Source organism: Hemicordylus capensis, chromosome 2 (assembly GCF_027244095.1).
Source record: "Hemicordylus capensis ecotype Gifberg chromosome 2, rHemCap1.1.pri, whole genome shotgun sequence".
NCBI classification, from domain to species: Eukaryota; Metazoa; Chordata; class Lepidosauria; order Squamata; family Cordylidae; genus Hemicordylus; species Hemicordylus capensis.
The window spans coordinates 218,763,320-218,785,643 of NC_069658.1; the positions used below are offsets into that span (position 1 = coordinate 218,763,320).

Sequence of the window (22,324 nt, forward strand, 5' to 3'; positions counted from 1 at the left end):
AAGAGAGGAAACATGCAATTATATTACATATATAATATAATCATATATTATACTAGTAAAGCGGGCTTGCAGTTTACAAGCATTCTATTTATAACACAAAAGGACCATGCACTCTCCCTTCACTTGTTGCAGCTTTACTGGGAACAGCCTATATTCTGCGATGATATCTATAACAATTGACAATAAAATTCAGCCATCCCAGGTCCTTGGGAAGGACTCGATGTCTGGATAAAACAAACCAGTCAATAACACCTGCCTGACACTGTAAACAAGAGAGTAATAATAAACATGCCAGTGAAATGGAACCTCCATGTACAGAGGCAGTCTACAGAGGATCTTTCTAGTCCAGCAGCCTGCTTCTAATCATGTCAGATGCCTCTGGGAAACTCACAAGCAAGATTTGGCCTCCTCCTGTTACTGGTCCCCAGCTGTTGGTTAGACTCTCTCTCTGTGCATGAAGACTCTACTGTGGCTAATAACCATTAATCAACTTCTCCACCAGAAAAGTCTTGCTGGCTCAGGCCACATGGCCATCTTGTCCAGTGGCCTGTTTCCCATAGCAGCTGCCTAGATGCTTCCAGGATGGCTGCAAACAGAGCGCCAGCCCTCCCATGCTGCTGGTCCCTAGCCTAGCATTTGTAAACTAGACGAAGTAGACTGCCACAAATATGGAGGTTCCATATAGTGATCCTAGTTAATAGCCATTGATAGACCGACCCTTATTGTTTTCCCCCAACATCTGGACACAGTCAACAGGTATGGTTTGGAGCCCTGCTGTGTTTCCCCCTGAAGCATCTGACATTGTTGGAAAGATGGAACTTTGATATGATATATTATGTATTATATTACTGTTGGCTACCCCTGCTAACTTGGCAAAGAGGCACCTTTTAATGTGGTGATTCTCTTTATTGAGCAGGGGGAGAGTAACTGGCTCTATCCACCCCCAGTACAGTACCTCCAGTGACTGTTGCTGGTGTCTATCTTGTGTTTCTTTTTAGATTGTGAGCCCTTTGGGGACAGGGAGTCATCTTATTTATTTATTATTTCTCTGTGTAAACCGCCCTGAGCCATTTTTGGAAGGGCAGTATAGAAACTGAATAAATAAATAATAATAATAATAATATATTTTTAATATTGTTTTAATCTTTGTATGTTCTCTGTATGGCCTATGGCTGTAATAAATTGACTGATTGATTGATATGATACAGCCGTAAGCCCCTTAGGAACATAGGAAGCTGCCATATACGGAGTCAGACCATTGGTCTGTCTAGCTCAGTATTGTCTTCACAGACTGTCAGCAGCTTCTCCAAGGTTGCAGGCAGGAATCTCTCTCAGCCCTATCTTGGAGAAGCCAGGGTGGGAACTTGAAACCTAAGGGTTATATCTTTCAGTGCTCACATTTCTAGTCTCCCTTTCATATGCAAGCAGGGCAGACCCTTCTTAGCTAAGGGGACAAGTCATGCTTGCTACCACACAAGGCCAGCTCTCCTCTTTCTGTTGCAGTAATAATTATCTAACTTAATTAAGTGCCTGTCAGCATTGCTGCCTCTTGAGATTGAAAAAGTCTGCAGACTTGAAATAGCCAAATAGATGTTGTGGCCTGGCACAGAATTCCTTCTTCCCAAAGAGTCCTGTCTGATGCAAAAGCTGAGAGCCACTGTGGTGTAGTGGTTAGAGTGGTGGATGAGGAATGTGGAGACCCGAGTTCAAATCCCTGTTCTGGGTCAGTCATTTATCTCTCAACCTAACCTCCCTCACAGGGTTGCTGTGAGGATAAGCCACCATGTACACTGTTCTGGGCTCCTTGGAGGAAGAGAGGGATAGGAATGTAAAAATAAATTAAAGTTTTTAAAGTTTGCATCCTACTGCTACGAATATTTATATACCATTTTTGAACAAGAGTTCTCAAAGCCGTTTGTATGGGAAAATAATAAATATATAAGATGGCTCCCTGTCCCAAAGCTGGCAACTTGTATTTTCAACACTCCTTAGGCCAAGCGAAAGGAACTGTCTTCTGCTCTATGTTTCTTGTGACGTGGCTACTAATTCAGGTCTCTTCGGTCTCTGCTTCAGGGTGGTGGTAACTTTAGCTGCAGTAGGTGGTAACTTAATTCCCATGGCAGAAACGGTCTTCCTTCAGTGATCTGTTGCTCATTGGTGGAGCTGCCGTCCAGCCAGTGCTGAAACACTCCGGATACACTGAAGTTGCTTTCAAGCCAGAATCCTGTAAGGAGATACCTTTGAGTTTGTGCTGCCTTCCTCCTCGGTGTTGAATGAGGAAGAATACACCACTGTCCCAAGCAGGAGTTCACCGTGGATGACCAAGCTAAGGAGAAGACTCAACATTTATTCACAATCGAGGCTGAAAGAAAGCGCAGTACCAGTTTATAACGGCATCCTTGGAGACCGTCTTTTGTAAGTTTTCTATGTTTAAAGTCTGGGAAGAGGGGAATCTTTCTTCTGCAGAAGGGGTCAGCGATCTTTCAGAAGTGGCATGCCAAATCTGTGAGATGGAGATTCAAGCCATGCCATCTTCTGAGGCCTGCATGCAAAGGGCTGGAGGGGGAGGTTGATGGATTCATTTAAAGTATTTATATCCTGCCCCTCCAGCGCACTGCTGCTCGGGGCGGCTTACAGTAAAAGAATAAAAGCATAACCTCCACAATAAACAAGAGACAACAGACATGGTACATCAGCATCATAGAAATGCAACAAAAGACAGAAACAAATAATATAAGCTATCCACAAGATAAAACAGCCATCAGGATTAAAACTAATAAATACTGGAAACCCAATTAGAGTCAGTTTTTTAAAAAACAAAGCTTCTTTTAAAAGGAGGGTTTTAAGAACATAAGGACAGCCCTACTGGATCAGGCCCAAGGAAGCCCATCTAGTCCAGCATCCTGTTTCACACAATGGCCCACCAGATGCCACTGGAAGCCACAGGTAGGAGTTGAGGGCGTGCCCTCTCTCCTGCCATTAGTCCCCTGCAACTGGTACTCAGAGGCATCCTGCCTTTGAGGCTGGAGGTGGCCTATAGCCCTCCGACTAGTAGCCGTTGATAGACCTCTCCTCCATGAAGTTATCCAAACCCCTCTTGCAGCCTTTTAAAAACTAATTGGGGAGGAGACTGACGAAGCCCTTCTGGGAGGGCATTCCGAAGAAGGGGGCCACTACTAAAAAAGCCCTTCCCTGGTCTGCAGCAACTGGATTTGTGTCAGCGGTGGCGGGGCTGAGTGCACGTCCCAACTGCTGCTTCTGTGGAAGGAGGACGAGCAAGAGCAGGAGGAGGCAGGGTCCCGTTCCTTTGACATCACATGCTTCTGCTCTCCCTCCTCGTCCACGGTCTCTTCCGTCTTCCTTGTCTTCACTGCCAATGGGCTCTAACTCGCCCACAGCAGCAACTGCGGAGGCGGCAGCATCAAGTCCCTATTCCGGTCCGTATGTCCTCCCTTCTTGCTGCCTACAGGAAGCAGGAAAAGGGGATGGAGTACATAGGAAGCTGTCTGATACTGAGTCAGACCACTGAGCCATCTAGCTCAGTATTGTTTACACAGACTGGCAGCGGCTTCTCCAGGGCTGCAGGCAGGAGTCTCTCTCAGCCTTATCTTGGAGATGCCAGGGAGGGAACTTGGAACCTTTTGCACTCAAGCATGTACTGTAGGTGCTCTTCCCAGAGCGGCCCCATCCCCCGAGGGGAATACCTTACATGGCTCAAACATGCCTCCCATTCAAATGCAAATCAGGGCAGACCCTGCTTAGCAAAATGCTTGCTACAAGATGGCGCAGCGGGGAAGTAACTTGCCTTGGGAGCAAGAGGTTGCCGGTTCAAATCCCCGCTGGTATGTTTCCTAGACTATGGGAAACACCTATATCAGGCAGCAGCGATATAGGAAGATGCTGAAAGGCATCATCTCATACTACGCGGGAGATGGCAATGGTAAACTTCTCCTGTATTCTCCCAAAGACAACCACATGGCTCTGTGGTCGCCAGGAGTTGACACCGACCCGATGGCACAACTTTACAAGACTAGGGGCTCACTGCTGCTGCTGTTGGGGACTTAGAGCACATCGGCGGCAGAGGCAAAATGATTTTGAGTGTCACTCACGCAGCTGGTCCAATTTGAGTGCTGCTCAAAATCATTATGCATGCCATAGGTTGCTGACCCCTGTTCTACAGCCAGATGAGCACCTCAATGAATCTCCAGGGATATGCAGCCAGAGATGCTACTGAGACTGCCCTGGCACTTGTTTTGGTAAAGTAAAGGTGAGTTCCCCTGGAAAATAAACCAAGTCATGGAGATCATGTGGGCTGTAGCAGTGCTAGCATCAGCCTTGGTCTCCTGAGTCCTGACGCTGTGCAAAGGTGGCTTCTTTCTAATTAGGTCTCCCGGGATGGCTGGTGGCATCCAGAGGTTAGAATGCAGAAGAACGAGAAGCTGATTTCTTGGTTTCATATCCCAGATGGGTTGAGGTGGGAGAGCTCTGGGGAACTGCCCAAGCAACTGTTTTGAGCCCCAGGGTGTAAAAGGGATGGTGACAAGGCTGAGCTCACAGTCATGCTGCAAGGACACGTGAACCATCTTGCGGTAGGCAGGATACAAGCAATGGACTTAAGGTTCAAAATGTATTGTGTCCACGCTGGCAACGTGCATACAGTATTTTAAAAAAGCCCCTTTAAATGTGTAAAGGGGGGAAAAAAGCTCTTTCTTTTCTAACACCAGCACTCAAAGTCACATTATGAAGCTGATGTGTGTTAGGTTCAGGACAGATAGAGGAATGTCCTTCTTCACACAATGCACAGTTTTCTTGTGGAACTCACTGCTACAAGCTGTGGCAATTGCCACCTGATTAGATGGCTTAAAAGAACACAGTTGGACAAATGCAAGTGGGGCTGAGATTCTATGCATGCTTCGTTCAATGTAGTTGGATTCCTGAGTAAATATGCATAGCCTACCAATGGCTGCATGTCTACCAATGGCTTTTAACCATGAGACTGAACATGGAATGGAACCCCCATGGTTTGAGGCAGTATAACTCTGTCCTGGATGCTGAAGACAAGCCAAGGCAAAGACTGTCTCCTTCAGGTCATGTCCAAGAGGTTCTCAGGAGCCTCTTTCCGGACACTGATGGAAAAGGGATCCACCCAGCATCACACTCTGGGGTGTCTTGGGTATTCATGTTCACTACAAACACCAGAAGAATTTCAAGGGGGTAAGCATTGAATAAACTAGTGACATTTCTTTGGGGTCAGTTATAGATTTTCTGCATGCCCCTCTTGGAGGACAGGACTGGTCTCTAGGGGTTCTATCCGTCAGTCCTTCCACTGAGCTTTCAGCTAGCTTGTAATATGAAATACAAGAACTGACCCATGACAAAATGTTGCCAAATATCCCAGGTGCACACATGTTATCTGAACCTGTGGCTAAGTAGACTGACAAAACAAGGTTTAGCAATGAAGACAGGGGTTCCGGCTTTAACTTAAGTCTTATTGTGCAAGCAATTATTACTTCTTCTGCTTTCTGGGTGTTTTTGTTGCGGGGTGGATTTCTGCTGAGTCCCAGCCCCTTTCCAAAGCGCTTACCCCTCAAAATCCAAAACTCTGAAATGTCCGGTGAGAAAACAAAAGAATCAGAAGCGGAAGGGCTTTGCGACTGTCTTGAGGGAGTGCTCCTCAAGCGGGTAAATTTCCTGCTCTTTTTATTCTAGCCCTCCTCCCCTACTTGCCACAGAATCCCCATCACCTCTGTCAATTTCCCTGTCTGTTAACTGGTTGAGCTCACAAACGTTCTGTCCCAGTGACTAATGTAGAGGCAATTTTCAGGGTTTTTGTTCTCCTTTTTCTTTCTTTCTTTTTTTTTCCTTTCAGATGTTTTTAAAACAATGACAGGGTTGTCCTTAGGGCAGGGCAAGCAGAGCAACCGCCCTGGGCCCCGCTCTTTTAACACCCATTAAAATTAACTGGAAGGGGGTTCCACACTGGCTGATTTGCTTCAAGCCCCGCACCCCACTGGAGCTCTCTAAGGACAGCCCTGAACATCGACATATCTGCAGGTCACCCTGAGTCTGCCGGTACCTTGCACTTGCCTGCTGGTTGTCCGTGCATAAGTGCATCCACGTCGAAAGTGTCAACTCAATGTGGGGCAGCTGTAAAAAAGGCCAGTTTCCCTCAACTCCTGCCTGTGGCTTCCAGCGGTGTCTGGTGGGCCGCTGTGCGAAACAGGATGCTGGACTAGATGGGCCTTCTTGGGCCTGATCCAGCAGGGCTGTTCTTGTGTTCAAATTTCAGCATTTTGGGAAATAATATATAGGTTCTAGGCTGTTTCTGTAGGAACTATGTTGTTCTGTTGTACCAAGTGAAGAGATGGCCTCTAGATCTGATTTTTTAAAAAAAAATTATCCGATGATTAAAAGGATGTGCTTAATGGGCCTTGGTGAGCAGTTCCAAACGCCTGGAGCTCCGGCAAAGGCAGCAAGGGGCCGAGCAGAGCTGCCAGAGCAAGGCTGGAAGAAACAAAACATGATCACCTCTGAGTTCGGAGTTGGCTGGCAGAAGCCGCCTTTGGGATCCCGGGGCACGGATGCTGCTGCTTGGGGACTCATTCTGCCCGTTGGGGCCACAGCTCAGCGGCAGCAGAGCATGTGTAGAATGACTCGGGTTCAGTCCTCCGCATCTCCATTCAAAAGGATCTGAGAGCCGAGCTGCGTGCCATGTGCTACATGCAGGATTTGGCCTTCTGGGTGTAATTTTTTTTTTTTTTAAGCTTAAACAGGAGCCGTGGGGGAAGAGGCCAATCAGGACCAAGGGCTGTGTGTGTGTGTGGGGGGGGGGGCATTTATTTCTTACTTAACATATTTATTTCTTTTATTTATTTAACCCTCAGCCCCAGGAGAGCTTCCCTCTGGAAACTAAAAGTGGCTTGGGGAGAGGGGGAAAGGGAAAGGGTTCAAGACCCTCCCCCCGCCCAGAAGGGAGAACCCCAATCCTGAGCAAATTCTCCTGCAGCTGCTATTTAAGCACACACACACACACACACACACACACACACACACACACGGCCAAACTATGCGTCTGACTTAGAGTGTCATTTTATAGTGTCACAAGACTGGGGGAAAAAGACCTGAGAGACCCATTACCAGTCAGAGGAGGCAATGCTAGAGACGTAGGGAGGTGCCCTCGACCGTGTCAGATTCTTGGTCCATCCAGCTTCGTATTGCCTACACCAGAGGTTCCCAAAGTTTTAAAACAAGGGTACGTCTTCTGTCTCAAATCTTCAGCTTAGGAACCCCATAGAGATGTGTGTGTGTGTGTGTGTACAAATTTAAATGTTACACCTATGAGAGATGGGCTTCTCCAGTCACTGGTTTACATCCAGACTAAGTTACTTGTGAGAACAAATAAACTTGCCCCATTAATTTCAGTACCACTGCTTCTGAACAGACGCGCTCTTACCCCTGGACTTCGGGGCCAAAGTTCTGGGCCTCCACACCCACTGGGGCCCCCCAAATCCTCTTTAGTCTCTTCTGGGTGGTGTGGTCGCTGCTGGCGCGCACTGCGCCGGGTAGCCAAATGTGATTATGACCTGTGCTGGATGCTTGCTTGCTTGCTTGATTTATCTATTTATTTATTATTTAATTTATTTAGCAATAGCACTTATATTTATATACCGCTCTATAGCTGGAAGCTCTCTAAGCGGTTTTACAATGATTTAGCATATTGCCCCCCAACATTCTGGGTACTCATTTTACCGACCTCGGAAGGATGGAAGGCTGAGTCAACCTTGAGCCCCTGGTCAGGATCGAACTTGTAACCTTCTGGTTACAGGGCGGCAGTTTTACCACTGCGCCACCAGGTGCATTTTTATACCGCCCTAACCCAAGGTCTCAGGGCAGTTTAGAGACAGAGTGGGGAGTAGGAAAAGAAATATGTGGGATGGGGATAGGTTAAGTTGCACGTTGAAATGTTTCTGCTAATGCATATTTGCATAAATATACACTGTTTTTTATAGTCTTACATTCTTGTGAGTTCAGTTGCTGTTTGTGCCCTCAAGAAGCCATGTGTTAAAAATACTGTGTGTGTCATGGTGTGTGTGTGTGTAGGGGGACAATGCTTAACTTGCATCTGGACAGGGGTTGGGGGGGCTCCAAAGGCCTTTAGGGTTAGGCTCCCAAATTACCTAGCTGCACCTCTGCTTCTGAATAACTTAATCTGGATGTGAGCCAGTGACTAGAATAGCCTGTCTCCCTGATTGTGACACTTAAAATTTTGTGTTTATATGTATATATTTGTGTATACAAGTTTTAATGTTACAGTTATGAGATGGGCTACTCTAGTCACTGGCTTATATCCAGATAATGTTACTCATAAACAATCTAATTGAAATTAATGGGACAAGTTTACTTGTCCCATTAACTTCAGTGGGAGTACTCAGTGCTAATTTTCTGGGGAACAAATAGTGTGACTGCAGCGTGTGGAGGCAGGAGGGCTGTGAGCCCTTCAAGTATCCCAAGGCTGGCTAGCCCCAGCACTGGCTTTGGATTCCAGGCCTTAACCCTGGAAAGTGATACCAAAGAAGAGAGTGTCCGTAAGCATATGAAGAGAGCCTTTCCTCCGTGCTGAGGGGTTGCACACCTCTGGAATCCAGCACATACATGGGTTCTATACAGATACAAAACACAAAACCACCTCCAGTTCAAACCAGTCCTGAATACCAGAGCTGAGCGTGGAAAGGGCACCTCTGATCACAGGAAGAGTGCATTTCCCTGTACTACACCATCTCGATAAGCAGAGGCACCACCCTAAGATTCAGGGGCAGGGCTCTTTGGTCAGATGAAGTGGCTGCCCAGATAGCATCACCACCCGCCAGGCCTTTCTCTGGTAAGGCAGGATGCACTGAACCTCCTTTGTATTTGTCTGTTCCAAAGCAGGAGTCTGACGCAGAGATGAAGAGCCTAAAGGCCAGGTTTAAGAAGTCCGATGTGAGTATAAGCTCTTGAAGCTAAGTACTTCCAACCTTTGAAGAAATTCTGTGATAAAATTAAAAGCTCCCCGCTTCAGACCCCTGGAAATGGGGTTTCCAGATGAGTGTGTGTTCCAGCTGCCCTGTTGACCAGAGTCACGCCTGACCTTATAGGCCCCGTCCCTGTTTTTGCCTTTGGAAAGGACATTGCAGGGGAGTGGGGAGATGCATCTTTAACGCATTCTTAATGTGTATTTCTAGCATTCAGCTCTTCCCTCAGGCTCCCCAGAAGTTAAGTCTCTGAGTGGGGGAGGAATGCATCTTGCCTTTGACGCACATGTGCATTAAGTGCTATCACTCAGGGCACAGTCAGTCTCTGCCTTTTCACATGCTCGGGAAGCTCTATTGTTAATGGTTAATGACACGCTTCCTCAGAAGGAACAGGTACTCAGTCTGGGGGTGCTTCTGGATCCTAACCTCTCCCTGGAGGCTTTGCAGACAGGGCTGTTACCCTGAAACCCCTTCAGAAGAGAGTTTGTGCATTCACACACCAGCCAAACTTACCCTGAAGTCCCTTCGAGAACCTTGGACCCACTCCCCACACAAATCAGGCTTTGTCTTCCGAATTCTAGCTTATCTCGGCATGTTTCTGGATTTTGAAAATGCTGATTTTAAGCTACTTTTTCTGAAAACACTGGAGCAAATTGGGAGAGGCACTGACCTGGAATCATTAGCATGATAAGAGGGATACACTCCTTAGAAAGGCAGATATAGCTCTTTAGAAAGCTCCGCTTCCTCATTGGCTAGAAGGAAAAGACAGAGGCATGCAATGTGAACCTGCACCAAAATAAAACTTGACACCAGAGGGGCGGGGCTGCTTCCCTCAATGCTGCAAGTGTGATTCGAAGTGGCTTCGGTCAACATTTACCCCGCAGCATGAAGTCATGTGCAAATAACTCCCTGGTGTTTCAGGCTGGGGTAGTCACCAGAGAGGTGCTTTCTATCAGCTTCAGCTGATACACCAACTGTGTCCGTTTCTTGAGATAAACAACCTCTGGAGGTGACCAGCGCGTATGCTGGTCACCTCCAGACTTGACTACTGCACTGCGCTCTATGTGGGGCTGCCTTTGTACATAGTCCGGAAACTGCAGTTGGTACAGAATGTGGCAGCCGGATTGGCCTCTGGGTCAACTCGAAGAGACCATATTACTCTTGTACTGAAAGAGCTGCACTGGCTACCAGTAAGTTTCCGGGCAAAATACAAGGTGTTGGTATCCTATATAATAAAAGGCTAAGTGAGTGGCCGTGGCCTTGGAACGTTGGGGATCTGCGTCCCTGCCCCCCTGGGCTGTTCTGGGCCTGCGCAAAGCGCAGGCCCAGAACAGCCCAAGGGAGACAGGACCGCTGACACCAGGCGGCCATGTTGGGCGGCCAGAAGCGGCCGCCGCGAAGAAGCCGGGGAAGCCCCCCCAAACCAGGGAAGAGGTGGCAGGGGAACTGGCCGAGGCGGCGGCGGAGCCATGGCCAAGGCCTGGCCGCGCCGCCGAAGCCGGGCGGGGGGAAGAGGCGGCGGGGGGAGCTGGTTGAGGCGGCGGCAGAGCTGCCGCCGAGGCCTAGCGGCACCGCCGAAACCAGGTGGGGGGGAGACTTTGGGGCCCTTGCCTGCCCTCCCAGCTGCCCGATTTACCCGTAAAAGTCATTATTTAGAGAAGGAGAGAGGAACTCGCAAGCAGAGCTCCTCTCTGTGCAAAGTCACTGCCCGAACTGGCGCTATGGACGCAAAGGAAGCGCCAAAGCTCCAGTTCGGGAAGAGGCTTTTCAGAGAGAGGAGCTCTGCTTGCAAGTTCCCTCTCCTTCTCTAAATAATGACTTTTATGGGTAAATCGGGCAGCTGGGAGGGAGGGCGGTAGGCGGCGGTGGCATTTACATGGGCCGATTGGGCCCTAAATCATGTGCGGGGGGGTCGCCACCGGGGGGGGAGACTTTGGGGACTATGGGCGGCGACTATGGGCGGCACTCAGTCCAGCCGCGGGGAGAGGAGAAGCAGCGGCGGCAGCCCCGGAACGGCAGAACAAGGAGAACATGGGCCACACAGCTGTGCTCTGCCTTATTCTGTGACTCCTTCGCCTTCAGAACTGGGTTCAACTTGCAGCTCTGTAAATGAACTGGATTGCCAAGCTCTGAGAACAGAGCATGGATTTAAAGATGGACTGGAAAAGCCTTCCTCAATATCAACATCACAGCGATCATTGCACAATGAACTCCCTTCTGGTGTGTGTCCCCAGCACCTTTCATGTCACCTTCCAAAAGGACAGCTCAGTCTAACTTGATCCTAAATCTCAAAGAAGTGCAGCTGAAAAGGGCAAAAAGCAGCAACCAGTTAATCCCTTTAAGCCAAGACGTTCTAATGTTTCAAATCAAAAAGGGAACATATCTGAAACCGGCAAGTACTTCTTTGAATATGAATTTTGATATGAGTTACTGAGTCTTGGCTGGCCTTTGCACTTCTGGTGAAAAGAGCAATGATGTTTAGATTTGTACCATGATGTTTACCAAAGTGTTCAGGTCCCCCCCGCCACTTGAAAAACCTTTGAGTATAATATCCAAACTGTATCTTGGTACTGGCTAGAGAAACAGCATTTCTACACTGGAAAAGGTGGTTAAGGCTGTGTGTATACCTTCTGCCTCTTTAATGTGACAATCCTGAGTTGAGACACACATTCTTAAAAGCTATTGGGTTGGCACAGTTGTAGCTGGCACAATGTGCCAAGTGCAAATCCCATATTGGACTGTGGCACCATGATGTTGCCTGTTGAAAGCAGTAGTGCAAGATAAACCAACAAGTGATACCATCCCTGACCCTATACATCCCTTAGCATCATAGCACACCTCAGTGGTAGGAGAAGCCTTTGAAGGTAAGCAGGTCCAGAACTGGACTTGACTAACAACTCTGTCAATGCAATACAGTGGGCAGCCACCAAATCTTAAAAGAACATGGTGGGCAGTGTTGGTATCTGCAGTGATGCTCTTTGGACTGGACTCCAGATGGAGGTCCAGTCTCCTGCAGGCATGGGGAGGGCCTCCAAATGCTGAGCAGCCTGCTAATTTAAGTGGCGGGATTCTCTATGCAACTGTGGTATCTCTCTGCAAGTCAGTAGGAAGTCTCCTTCAGAATATCTTCTAAAAATACAAGGGGGGGGGGGAGAATGTCCAGCTTTCACTGATGTAAAAAATTGTGCTTTGCAGTTTATTGAAACAAAGGAAGAGAGATAAATAAAAAAGAAACCAAAAAAAAGGGGCAAGAGAAAAGGAAGAAGGAATAAAGGGTGGGGGGGGGACCCTAGCGCCCGTTATTATAACGGGCTTAAAAATACTAGTAACCTATAAAGCCCTTAACTGCTTAGGCCCAGGATATTTGAGAGAATGCCTTCTTCACAATGAGCCCCATTGCCCATTGAGATCATTTGGGGAGCAGCGGCAGCCAGTGAGGTCAGCGCAGGGGGTGGAGCGGGGGAGGCGAGAAGTACCTTCAAAATGAAAAAGTGCTGACCAGCTGTACTGCTGGCACCTGCAAGCCGCTGTGAGCAGTGGCGCTCCACCTGGCATATCATGTGATGGCGCGGCGGGTCTGGCACTCACATGGCCTCTGTGCATGTGTGGAGGCCAGGTGAGTGCCGATGCCACTGCGTGAGATGCTCTCACTGGCCACCACTGACGGAGAGGTTCATCTACAGTTGCCACCCGCTCATGTGGTGGGGCTACGCAGGGACAGGCCTTCTCTGTTGCTGCCCCGAGACTCTGGACTGCGCTCCCTGCAGAAATAAGAGCTTCCCCATCTCTGATGACTTTTAAAAAGTCTCTCAAGGCACATTGATTCTCACCCAAGCCTTTTAACTAGACTTGTGGTTTTAAATTGTTTTAAGGTTTTACTTTCTCTTTTAATTTGCTTTTATGTTGCTGTAAACTGCCCAGAGACGGAAGTTTGGGGCAGTGTACAAATATAATAAATAAATAAATAAGTCCCCCCACTATATCTTGTGTCTAAAGAAGAATCCGCTTCTGGGTTCTTAAGACAGGGCAGGATAGGCTCAGAGGAACATAGGAAGTTGCCTTATACTGAGTCAGACCATTGGTCTATCTAGCTCAGTATTGTCTACACAGACTGGCAGCGGCTTCTCCGAGGTTGTCTCCAAATGTCACTCAGTATTTACAATATAAATAAGAGGACCAAGTTAATACAAGTGTTTACAGTATCTTGCATGAGGAGGACCGCAAGGATTTTTCTCAAAAATTTACCAAAATCTGCAGTTAATGGAGTTTCTTGGACCAATGAAACGCCTGCTTAGCGAAGCAGACAATTCATGCTTGCTTCCTATATAGGGCATATATATATAGATAGGGCCTATATATATCTATATAGGGCAGCAGCGATCTAGGAAGATGCTGAAAGGCATCATCTCACATTGTGCGGGAGGAGGCAATGGTAAACCCTTCCTGTATTCTACCAAAGACAACCACAGGGCCAGCATGAACTGGTAGCCTGCATGAATTGTCCCATTTGCTAAACAGGGTCCACTCTGGTTTGCATTTGAATGAGAGACATTAGTGAGCATTGTAAGATCTTCCCCTAAGGGGGTGGGGCCACTCTGGAAAGAGCACCTGCTTGCTTGCATGCAGAAGGCTCCAAGTTCCCTCCCTGGCAGCATCTCTAAGATGGGGCTGAGAGAGACTCCTGCTTGCAGCCTTAGAGAAGCCACTGCCAGTCTGTGTAGACAATACTGAGCTAGACGGACCAATTATCTGACTTGGTAGAAGGCAGCTTCCTATGTTCCTAGAAACACTTTTTTTTTCTTCGTTTAAATTTTGTATTGATTTTAACAATATTTTAACATTCACATCACATTAAACAAATATTGACTTCCCGCTCACACCTCCTCGTGAATCACCAACTATAGAATTAACCCTTGCTATAATAATAATTCAAAACATGTATCTTAAACCTTACAAACTCGATTTTGATCTACCCAACCTGCTATATTACTAAATTTCAAACCCTGTTGTAAAATCAATATTAGGAAAATTGTTCTTTAAGTATAATAAGAATGGTTTCCAATCTTCTTTAAAGCATTCCAAATTTTGGTCTCTTATCAGTACTGTAAGTTTTGCCATCTCCGCATATTCCAAAATTTTTATCAGCCAATCTTCTTTTGAGGGCAGTTCATTACTCTTCCATTTCTGCGCATATACTATTCTGGCCGCTGTGATAGCGTACATTAAAAATGTTAAGTTGGTTGTAGAAAACACTCCTTGCATTATTCCCAGCACTTATTTTTTTTAGCAGACATGACTACTACAATCACCTCATAGACTCATACAACATCAACCGTGAAAAGCAACAAGTGAGGTGTCATCCAGCGGGTGAGGAACCCCTACCCTTAGGGGCCCAGGGGCAGTTGTCCCCCTTTGTTTAGTGATAGCTACGCCCCTGGCAAGGGAGCAGGCAACAGCCAGGGAAGGCCTGCTAATGTGCTCACCGTTATTTCATTGTGTGACTTCTCCTTGAGCCACTGGATGGGATCCTGTCAGTGTACTTTCACTTGTCTTTTCACAAGTAAACGGGACTAGAGACTTGCTTTTTGAAACGGAACAGCTGAAAGGAACGGTTTGAGGGGCCAGGCTTCCCCAGGGCGGTTTTAAACCTTGAACTGGAGCATCGCAGGAGGAAAGTGAGAGCAGGTTTAAAGGAATGCAGATTGAGGGGCTCAGTTTCCAGAGGGAACAGCAGAGCAGGGAATCACACAGAGACACAGCGGCCGCCTCCTCCACAGGTGGATATTTGGGACTCACGAGCGCCTTTTGCCCTTCAGCCCGTTTATTTCTTGTGGCTTGCTAGCTGTTTCTTCCTAACCGTGCCCGCCCCACAGCGGAGAATGAGTGCTCTCCCGGGACGGTGGCCAGGGTGTCACGATGAGCAGACTAACTCCCAGAGACGTAAAACCAGCAGTGATCCTTCTGCCAAAGGCTGTTCTCCGTTTCATAATTAATCCGCAAGCTGATCAGAGCCAGCAGCCCAGCCGCAGGTCACCTGGCACACGGACCCCCTCCAGCTGCTGCCTCTGAGGGATCAGGTTGAGAGACCAACGCAAGGGGGGCAGTGCAGGGACATAATCACCTACCAGGCTCCTCTGTCTCTCCGATTCCTGGCTTCTTCCTACACACGTTGCAGATCTGCAACTGGAGGACATAGCTAGCTACCTTTTGCAGAGGAGCGGAGACTGAGGAGGTTGGAGGCGACCTGGAAACCACTGACTCTGACATGGACTCATTTCCTACAGACTAATCCCAGGAGTTCTCAAGTGATGAGAGAAATGTACTCTGCACATGCCCAGAGACATCTTACAAGGCTGAAGTTTGGCATTCAAAGCCAGTGCTGGTGAACAACCGCCAGCTTACCTTGACTCCTGCCTGGTTATTGTTTAATGGCAAACAAGAGAGCTTTGGCCAGAGGCACCCTGAGAGAAAAGACCCAGAGAGGGAGAAAAACTTCCCCCTTTCTTTCTGTGAGCTGCTCCTTAGGATGGCCATATTTCTTTTCTTGACAGTGCTCCTGTGCCTTGAACACTGCATGCGGATACAAATACAACGGATATTTATATACCGCTTTTCAACAAAAGTTCCCAAAGCGGTTTACATAGATATAAATAAAATGACTCCCTCTCTCCAAAGGGCTCACAAACTTTAAAAGAACCCTAAGAGACACCAGCAACAGCCACTGGAGGGATGCTGTGCTGGGGATGGATAGGGCCAGTTGCTCTCCCCAGGCTAAATAAAGATAATCACTTTAAAAAGGTGCCTCTTTTCTCAGTTAGCAGAGGACCTCAGTTAACAGGGAATGCAGCTCAGTTAGCTGCATAAGAGGTAAAGCTATCCTGGCATAGATGAACGTGACAATAATGATGTTTTCCTGATGCAGCATTAAAGGGATGGGGAAGCAGCTTCACCTGTTTAATTTCTGCCTCCTATGCAGCCATTACTAGCCACTTCATGGCGCAATGGGGAAGCAACCTGCTGGAGGCTCTTGGTTTGAATCCGCCTGGTGAGTTTCCCAGAATATGGGCTAGGGAATAGGGAATAGGAAAACACTTATATCAGTGCAGCAGCGATATAGGAAGGTACTGAGAGGCATCATCTCATGCTGTGAGGAAGATGGCAATGGTAAACTGCTCCTGTATTCTTCCAAGAAAACCACAGGGCTCTGTGGTCACCAGGAGTTGACACTGACTTGACGGCACAACCTTTATGCAGCCATTAAAAGCAGGGGAGTCCTTTCCAGACTAGACCCTGCAATGGGGTCACGACACATCTCTGAAGTGTGCTTCCACACTTCCTGCATCGTGACACCGCAATCCCGACGAAAGTGCCAGGGCGCCGTTCATATGTCGGATGCTTTGTTTCGAATTTAATAGCTGCGACTTAGTGCTACGACATCATTTATCTGGCTTTAAAAGGTGGTTTTTTCCCCTGGGTTGTTGGTTTTCGCAAGGCTCCTCCCCCTTCAGGTTCGTTTTGAAAGTGATTTGCCTGAACGGAGCGTTTTGACGAGCCACTGGGATTTTTCCTGATGGAGGGATGTGCAAGGATGCCACTGTCTTTCCTATTCCTGCTTCTGTGTCTTTAACAGCAACCAAGCACTCAGAGGTTCTGCCAGTGAAGTTTTTCCTGCCACTGGGATAAAATCCTACGAAAATGGTTACCTATTTAATTTCTGACTGTCAGGCTGCGACTAAAGGCACAGGAGCAGGGCTAATAAAATGTTGGCAACCCTTAATGGCCCTGCTTCCTTTAGAGAAAGACCTGCTATCACAGTCTCTCAATCACTGTTTTAAATAAATAACGAGAGCCAGGGCCTTCTCAGTTGTGGCCCCTGCTCTATGGAACGGTCTCCCGGATAATATCAGAGCTCTCCATGATTTGTTGGCTTTCCATAAGGCATGTAAGACTGAAATGTGTCTCCGGGTGTTCGGTTGCTGAGATAGCTGGTCCTCGAGTGGTCCGGTAATCCATAGTTATTATGTCTTGTAATGAGTACTGTATGGGGTTGTGGTTATGATGTTATGTATGTTGTATTTTATACAACTGTGTTGCTTTGTATGTTATTGTTTGTAAGCTGCCCTGAGTCCTATTGGAGTAGGGTGACATATAAATCTAAATCTAAATCTAAATCTAAATCTAAATAAATAAATAAATAAAACTCGCTGACCTGGCACAGAGCATCTATGCCCATAGTTCTCCCTGTCTCCCCCTCTTCAGCCCCAGTTCATTCGCCGCCCCCAGCTCATTCTCCCTCCGCGGCCGGCTGCCGCTTCCCCTCCTCCGCCACCTCCTTCCACCCGCCGCTGTTTTCTTGGCTGGCTGGCCTCCACCACCATTTCCCCCCCAACCAGCTCGTGCTGCCGCCATTTTCTCTCCCGTCCCTGTGGCTAATTGGCAGCTGCTTGCAAACTCTCGCGAGAGCTGCCACACATGGGATTAGCCACGGGTACATCTTAGAGAAATAAATATATAGATAGATAATAAACACAACAATATTTTCTATAGCGCCATTTTACAGAGCAGAACCTGCTGCAAGAAGCTGACCTCAGTTTAGACTTTGGGAGTGTGGAGCAACAGAGGGAGGGGGGAGTTGCCTGGCACTGTGTTGGGGGTGCCGGGTTCGAGCTCACCATTGTCTACACTGACTGGCAGCAGCTCTCCAGGGTTGCAGGCAGAAGTCCTTCCCAGCCCTACCAGGAGATGTTGGCGACTGAGCCTGGGACCTTCTGCATGCAAAACAGGTGCTCTGGCATTATAAGAAGTTGCCTCATACTGAGTCAGACCCTTGGTCCATCTAGCTCAGTATTGCGTACACAGATGGGCAGCAGCTTCTCCAAGGTTGCAGGCAGGAGTCTCTCCTAATCCTACCTGGAGATGTCAGGGAGTGAACCTGCAAGGCTGACCAATGGCCCCATTCCCTAGAGGGAATATCTTACAGAGCTCACGTGTACTCTCCCATCCAAATGCAAACCAAGGCAGGCACTGCTTAGCAAAGGGGATAATTGTTGTTCGCTACCAGAAGGCCAGCTGTCCTCCCATTAAGTGGTGGCCCCATCCCAGGGAGTTCCAAGCAAGTTCGATCCCTGCCACCTATTTTTTAAATTTTGCTTTAAAAGCCCACTAACTCTGTGATCCAGGGGAATCCCCACCCGTTTCCCATCGCAGGAGGGAACCTTCCCCAGATCTCCTTCCAGCCACTAGAGGGCGACGGTTCTCCTTTCGCCGGGCTGCAAGCGGCTGCTGCAAGCTGGCTTGGCCAGACCATTCCCCCCAGCATCAGCACCAGAGCATCCTTCATCCCTGGTCCCCTCTTGTCCTCCTCCTGCTCCTCTTCCTTTGCCAGGCCAGGTGGTGCACTGGTCGGATGGATGGCTGCTCGCTACTTCCTGGGAGGAACCATGAAGCAAATTTGCTTCTGCGCCGCCTCCTCCTTCACGGTACGTCCCCCCCACCCCCTCCCCACCCTGGGCTGCCCCTCCCTCTGATGCGGCTCCTCTTGCTGCCTCCTTCTCCCCCATCCCAGGACTGCACCATCCCCTCCCTCATCACCCCCACCTCCTCCTGGACTGCCCCTGCCTTTATCCCTCCCCCCCTCTTTAATTTGGGCTTAATTCCTAAAATAAGAGGTGTAGGGTCTCAGCTTGCCTTGTCTGGAAGCCTTTCCCTTTTCTTTTCTTTCTTTCTTTTTTGTCTTATGGCTGTTGTGGGGAAGGGGCTGGCTGTTGTGGGGAATGGGGGTACACTCTGGCCATGCTCAGAGGCAAACTTGCATTTATTAATTCCTTCCTATATGACTGAGCTCTGGCCAGGCAAAAGGAAAAGAATAGGTGCAGAAGCATAAATTAATCTCTGCATTTGTCCTTTGCTGAGAAAGAATGCTTTATGTCAGGATATTACAGAATGCAGTGGGTGATCCTTATCTGTTACAGAGAACAAGTAAGGGTTACAAAAGAAAAAGAAAAAAACCCAAACCCTTTTGTGTTCCTTCCACTATGGGATTGTTCCCCTGGAGTGTATTATATTATCATTCTTTTATCATCATCCAACCCTTCCTCCAAGGATATCGGGGGAGGGGCATCATGCAAGGTCCCTACAAAACACACACACACACACACACACACACACACACACACACACACACACACACACATTTTATCCTCACAACAACCTTGCAGGGTTGGCTAGGCTGCTAGTTTGTGGGAAGGAATGGATGGGATGTTGGGTGGTCATAATCATGAGGTATTGTGTGGTTTAAAGGGGACTGTCTGATAAATATTATTGATACTATTAGATTAATATAATTGATTAGATGTTTATTTCACCCCTCCTTCAAGGAGCTCAGGGAGGTGTGCACAACTCCCCCACTTTGATCCTCACAACAGCCCTTTAAGGTAGGGCTAGACTGAGAGAGAATGGCTGGTCCAAGGTCGGCCAGTGTGAGCTTCATGGCCGAACAAGGAGTTGAACCTAGGTCTCTCTACAGGCTCAACACACTGCCTCACCTTCTCTGTTAAAGCTGCTCACTTTCTCTTCCCTGTCTTGCATTTCATCTGTCCCTTTAGAACCCTACTGGGCCTTTTATAGTTCTTGCCTCCTCCAGGCAGGTATAAAGGTAAAGTGTGCCCTCGAGTCAGTGTGGACGCCTGGTGCCCTATGGTTGTCTTTGGTTGAATACAGGAGGGGTTTCCCATTGCCGTCTCCTGTGCAGGATGAGATGGTGCCTTTCAGCATCTTCCTACATCGCTGCTGCCCGATATAGGTATTTCCCATAGTCTGGGGAACATACCAGTGGGGATTCGAACCGGCAACCTCTGGCTTGCTAATCAAGTCATTTCCCTGCTGCATCATTAGGTGGCTCCAGGCAAGTATACCTGGAGGTTATTGGGATCAGTTGCCCCATAGTTCACCTGCTGTCCAGGCAGAATAGAGTAAAATGAGAAAGGACGGGCTTCTCTCACATCTTCCCAGCATGCTTGCAAGTGAAGCAAGGACTCTGCTCCACATTCACATTTTGCAATTATTGCTTGATGATCCCACTTGTATTCCGTCCTTATTTCAAGGAGCTCAAGGTAGCTGAGGGAGAGTTATCCTATTTTATGCATGCAACAATCCTGCGAAGTAGGGAGAGAGAGGGGGAGGGTGGAGTGGAGTGGGGAGGATGGATGACCTGGTGGATGGAGCCATTGCGCTCCGTGATAGAACATCCAATTTGCATGCAGAAGGACCCAGGTTCAGTCCCTAGGAGCCTATCCAGGTAAGTAAGTAAAGTGTGCTGTCAAGTCGATTTCGACTCCTGGCACCCTATGGTAGAATACAGGAGGGGTTTACCATTGCCTCCTCCTGCGCAGTATGAGAAGATGCCTTTCAGCATCTTCCTATATCGCTGCTGCCCGATATAGTAGCAGCGGGGATTTGAACCAGCAACCTTCTGCTTGTTAGTCAAGCATTTGTGTGAAACCTTAGAGAGCTGCTGCCAGTCAGTGTAGCTCGATGGACTAAGGGTCTGATTCAGGATAATGCAGCATTGAGCAGGGATTCTCAACATTGGGTCCCTAGATGTTATTGGACTTCAACTCCCATAATCCCCAATCAAAGGCTATTAGGGGCTGGAGATTATGGGAGTTGAAGTCCAAGAACATCTGGGGACCCAAGGTTGAGAATCCCTGTTTTAGAGGAGGGCCAATAGCTCAGTGGTAGAGCTCCTGTTTTGCTCGGAAAAGGTCCCAGGTTTAATAAAGACTCCTGCCTGAAACCTTGGAGAGCCACCACCAGTCAAAGTAGACAGTACTGAGCTAGATGGGCCGAGGGTTCGACTCAGGATAAAACAGCTTCCTATGTATACGTTGTGAGTGCACATGTATATTTACTCCATGCCATGAATGTCCCAGGGTGTGTGTGTGTGTGTGTGTGTGTCATTGTGGGCTTGAAGAAGGCGGCATGGAAGCACTGAACTGTCAATCCGGAAGTCCCTGGTTTAGATCCTGCTTTTGTGGTGAACCTACACGTGATCTTGGACAACCCATTCGGTCTCAGCCCCAGGCATCCCCATATGGAATATAGGGACATCATTGGAAGCTGCCTTCTACTAAGTCAGACCATTGGTCCAGCATTGGCTACACTGCCTGGCAGCGGCTTCTCCAAGATTCCAGGCAAGAGTCCTTCCCAGCTCCTCTGTTGAGATACTAGGGATTGAACCTGGACCTTCTGTATGCAAAGGAGGTGCTCTTCCACTCAGTTACAGTTCGTAATACTGATCTACCTTTCCAGGGGGTGGTTGTCGTTAGGATTAAAGGTAAAGTGTGCCATCAAGTCGGTGTCAACTCCTGGCGCCCACAGAGCCCTGTGGTTTTCTTTGGTAGAATATAGGTGGGGTTGACCATTGCCCTCTCCAGGATGAGTTGATGCCTTTCAGCATCTTCCTATATCGCTGCTGTCCGATATAGGTCCCATAGTCTGGGAAACATACCAGCCGAGATTCGAACCGGCTACTTCTGGCTTGGTAGTAAAGCCAATTCCCCGCTGCGCCATTAGGTGGCCGCTGTTAGGATTACTACATTATATGGGCAGGACCTCAAAGCATTGCTAGAAGTCTAGGTGTGTTGGAATCTATCGCCTCTCATTTTTTTTTGCATGGTGGGTGTTCCCACCTTGGGAAGGAATCTGCAGAAGTGGGGCAGCAGGAGAGAAGTTGAGATTCTCCGTCTCAGCCTGGTGCCTCTTTCTGCAGCTTTCAGCAACTTAGGAACATAGGAAACTGCCATATACTGAGTCAGACCACTGGTCTATTGTCTTCACAGACTGGCAGTGGCTTCTCCCAGGTTGCAGGCAGGAATCTCTCTCAGCCCTATCTTGGAGAAGATGCCAGGGAGGGAACTTGGAACTTAGATGCTCTTCCCAGAGCGGCTTCATCCCCTGAGGGGAATATCTTGCAGTGCTCACACATCAAGTCTCCCATTCATATGCAACCAGGGCAGATCCTGCTTAGCTATGGGGACAAGTCATGCTTGCTACCACAAGACCAGCTCTCCTCTCCGAACTTCTGCACTGGGCTTCCGGCAGCCTAGTTTTTAAACCCCAGATAAGGAGATTTTAAGGACACGGCCCCTGAGCTGGCGGCCGGCGGCCTCCCTTGTTGTCAGAGATTCGCGGTTAGTGGGATGTTGAGTGTCAGACAGGACAGACCAGAAGCAAATGGAGTTGCAGAAAGGAGCAGAATCCGTCTCCCTCTCCTAGAGTCCTCTTGAAGAGGGGAGGGGAGGCCTGGGGTGGGG

General features: G+C 48.3%; 1 protein-coding gene across 6 annotated transcripts in view; it reads left to right on the forward strand.

The window, feature by feature from the left end:
• The first annotated feature begins 18,234 nt into the window (after positions 1 to 18,234).
• ANKRD24 (ankyrin repeat domain 24) overlaps positions 18,235 to 22,324 on the forward strand; it is a 53,610-nt gene continuing 49,520 nt past the window's right edge. For 3 of the 6 annotated variants that reach the window (XR_008316534.1, XM_053297807.1, XM_053297809.1), the window contains exon 1: positions 18,238 to 18,490. Coding sequence is in view for 5 of the 6 variants with exons in the window: in XM_053297807.1 (XP_053153782.1) it covers positions 18,422 to 18,490 (69 nt within the window). In the remaining variant the exon portion in view is untranslated. Of the gene's footprint in view, positions 18,491 to 22,324 lie in introns of all 6 variants that reach the window. The other 3 variants (XM_053297810.1, XM_053297805.1, XM_053297808.1) reach the window with 3 other exon arrangements.